Source organism: Nanorana parkeri, unplaced genomic scaffold (genome assembly GCF_000935625.1).
Source record: "Nanorana parkeri isolate BGI_ZX_2015 unplaced genomic scaffold, ASM93562v1 scaffold3297, whole genome shotgun sequence".
Taxonomy (NCBI): domain Eukaryota; kingdom Metazoa; phylum Chordata; class Amphibia; order Anura; family Dicroglossidae; genus Nanorana; species Nanorana parkeri.
In genome coordinates this window covers 20589-23294 of record NW_017309565.1, presented here as the reverse complement: position 1 = coordinate 23294, position 2706 = coordinate 20589, and the positions used below count along the sequence as shown (strand labels likewise).

General features: G+C 46.6%; 1 protein-coding gene across 1 annotated transcript in view; it reads right to left on the bottom strand.

Moving 5' to 3' along the window:
• LOC108803012 (mediator of RNA polymerase II transcription subunit 12-like) overlaps nt 1–2706 on the bottom strand; it is a gene marked incomplete at its 3' end in the record, with an annotated part of 40036 nt that overhangs the window by 35839 nt on the left and 1491 nt on the right. Inside the window, exons 4-7 of the mRNA XM_018574864.1 lie at nt 2489–2650; nt 1276–1448; nt 392–502; nt 71–316 (exon numbers count right to left, since the gene is read on the bottom strand). Of these exons, the coding sequence (XP_018430366.1) occupies nt 71–316; nt 392–502; nt 1276–1448; nt 2489–2650 (692 nt within the window). The remainder of the gene's footprint in view (nt 1–70; nt 317–391; nt 503–1275; nt 1449–2488; nt 2651–2706) is intronic.

Below are 2706 nucleotides of genomic sequence, written 5' to 3'. Positions count from 1 at the left end.
TTGTTTCCTTTGTAAGTCTACAAATATGTACACATTCAGAGAGTCAAACGAGAATCCACACAGAAGTTACCTGCAGCATACAACTCAACCCGAACACGAGCGGCCGGTGCTGAGAACACTGCAGAAGATCGCTGAAGGGTGAGGACGGGGCAGATCCCGATGGGGTAGGAGGTGCAGGTGTAGGGGGCAGCGCTGTGCCGGTCTGCGCTGCGAGGATGTGACCGCCGCTGCCTTCCACTTGCTGCGCCAAGCGTCTCGTGCAGAAATAAGCCAGGCGACGCGACAGGTAAGCGGACTGGACTAAGGAACTGGAATACTGTGCACAACACAAACATATTAGAGGCATTCCCGGCTCACGTCCCACCGACAGCCAACTCTTCATTGTACTCACACGCAGGAGGAGAGGGAACAGCAGCTTTAGGAGCTCATCTTCCCCGGGACGAATCTTTTCAAAGCATTCCAGGACCCAGGTGAGAAACTCGTGTCGCTCCAGCATTCCATCCTATAAGAGGAAACGGGGTTATATGGTTACAAATATATATATATCTATAGATATAAACAGTGACAAGGATTCCTATAGCTTAGGACAGGGGGGCCCACAATTGTTTGTGTTAAGATCTACTTTTCAAATGACGAGCTACATGAGATCTACCAATGAAAAAACAAACTCCCTCTCTCTCTCCCTTTCCTAGCTGTCTCTCCTCTCCCTCCTGGCTGTCTCTCCTCTCTCTCTTCTGGCTGTCTCTCCTCTCTCTCTCCTGGCTGTCCCTCCTCTCTCTCTCCTGGCTGTCTCTCCTCTCTCTCCTGGCTGTCTCTCTCCTAGCTGTCTCTCCTCTCTCTCCTGGCTGTCTCTCCTCTCTCCCTTTCCTGGCTGTCTCTCCTTGCTCTCTCCCCTGGCAGCCTCTCCTCTCGGCTCACCTTGTATTTTGCAAACAGTGTAGTGCAACTGGCTGTGTAAACTAATATTCTTTCATGTCTTTCACAGCTCCATTGTGTCAGATCAAATATTAAAACCCTTCCATATCCAGAGGCCATTAATGTCTAGATGCCCAGGACACAATCAGCATGTGTAGCCTAATGTGACATAGACAGGTTCTCCTGGTCTCGGGGTGTGAGAGCAAGGACAGGCAAGCATGCGCTGCCAGGAACGGGGTAGATGAGGGGTCCTTTTATCTGTATATGGAAAGAAAGCGTTACTATGTGATCCCGCCGGCTGTACAGAGCCGCTGGTCTGTCATGTCCTTTGCATCCAGATAGAAATACAACAGCCCTTACCTGGAACATGAACATGGCCAGCTTCTCGTTATATTCCCACTGCTTCAGAGCTAGTTCTACCTCCGGAGGAGTCGCCCCAGGAGGAGGACCACAGCCCCCAGTGGCCTGCCGGTAAAACTCGGCAATCTTCTGCAGCTGCTCCCATAGGTAGCGGGTGATAATCTGCGTCCACTCTGCAAGAGGAGGAAATGACATGGAAGTAAAGCCATACAGCTACAGAACAAATATAGGACATCGATCAATAATATTACCTATGATGGGGTCCATGAGATCTACTATCCATATTACCTATGATGGGGTCCATGAGATTGATCAATAATATTACCTATGATGGGATCCGTGACATCGATCAATAATATTACCTATGATGGGATCCGTGACATCGATCAATATTATTACCTATGATGGGATCCGTGACATTGATCAATATTATTACCTATGATGGGATCCGTGACATTGATCAATAATATTACCTATGATGGGGTCCATGAGATCTACAATCCATACAGCTACAGAACAAATATAGGACATCGATCAATAATATTACCTATGATGGGGTCCATGAGATCTACTATCCATATTACCTATGATGGGGTCCATGAGATTGATCAATAATATTACCTATGATGGGATCCGTGACATCGATCAATATTATTACCTATGATGGGATCCGTGACATTGATCAATAATATTACCTATGATGGGATCCATGACATTGATCAATAATATTACCTATGATGGGATCCGTGACATCGATCAACAATATTACCTATGATGGGATCCATGACATCGATCAATAATATTACCTATGATGGGGTCCATGAGATCTACTATCCATATTACCTATGATGGGGTCCATGACATCGATCAATAATATTACCTATGATGGGATCCGTGACATCGATCAATAATATTACCTATGATGGGGTCCATGACATCGATCAATATTATTACCTATGATGGGATCCATGACATCGATCAATAATATTACCTATGATGGGGTCCATGACATCGATCAATAATATTACCTATGATGGGATCCGTGACATCGATCAATAATATTACCTATGATGGGATCCGTGACATCGATCAATATTATTACCTATGATGGGATCCGTGACATCGATCAATATTATTACCTATGATGGGGTCCATGACATCGATCAATATTATTACCTATGATGGGGTCCGTGACATCGATCAATATTATTACCTATGATGGGGTCCATGACGTGGCGTTTCTTCATCTTGGTCTCGGTGATGGCGGCGTAGTACGCACAGGTCATCTTGATCAGCCAGGCGGCACGCATGACAGGAACGGAATATCGGGCCAGGTACCCGAACACCTCCTCCTTCTTCCCGAATATGGGGACCTGTCACCGGGACAACACACGCAGATCAGTGACCGGGCGCGGGGAGGGGGGGACAACA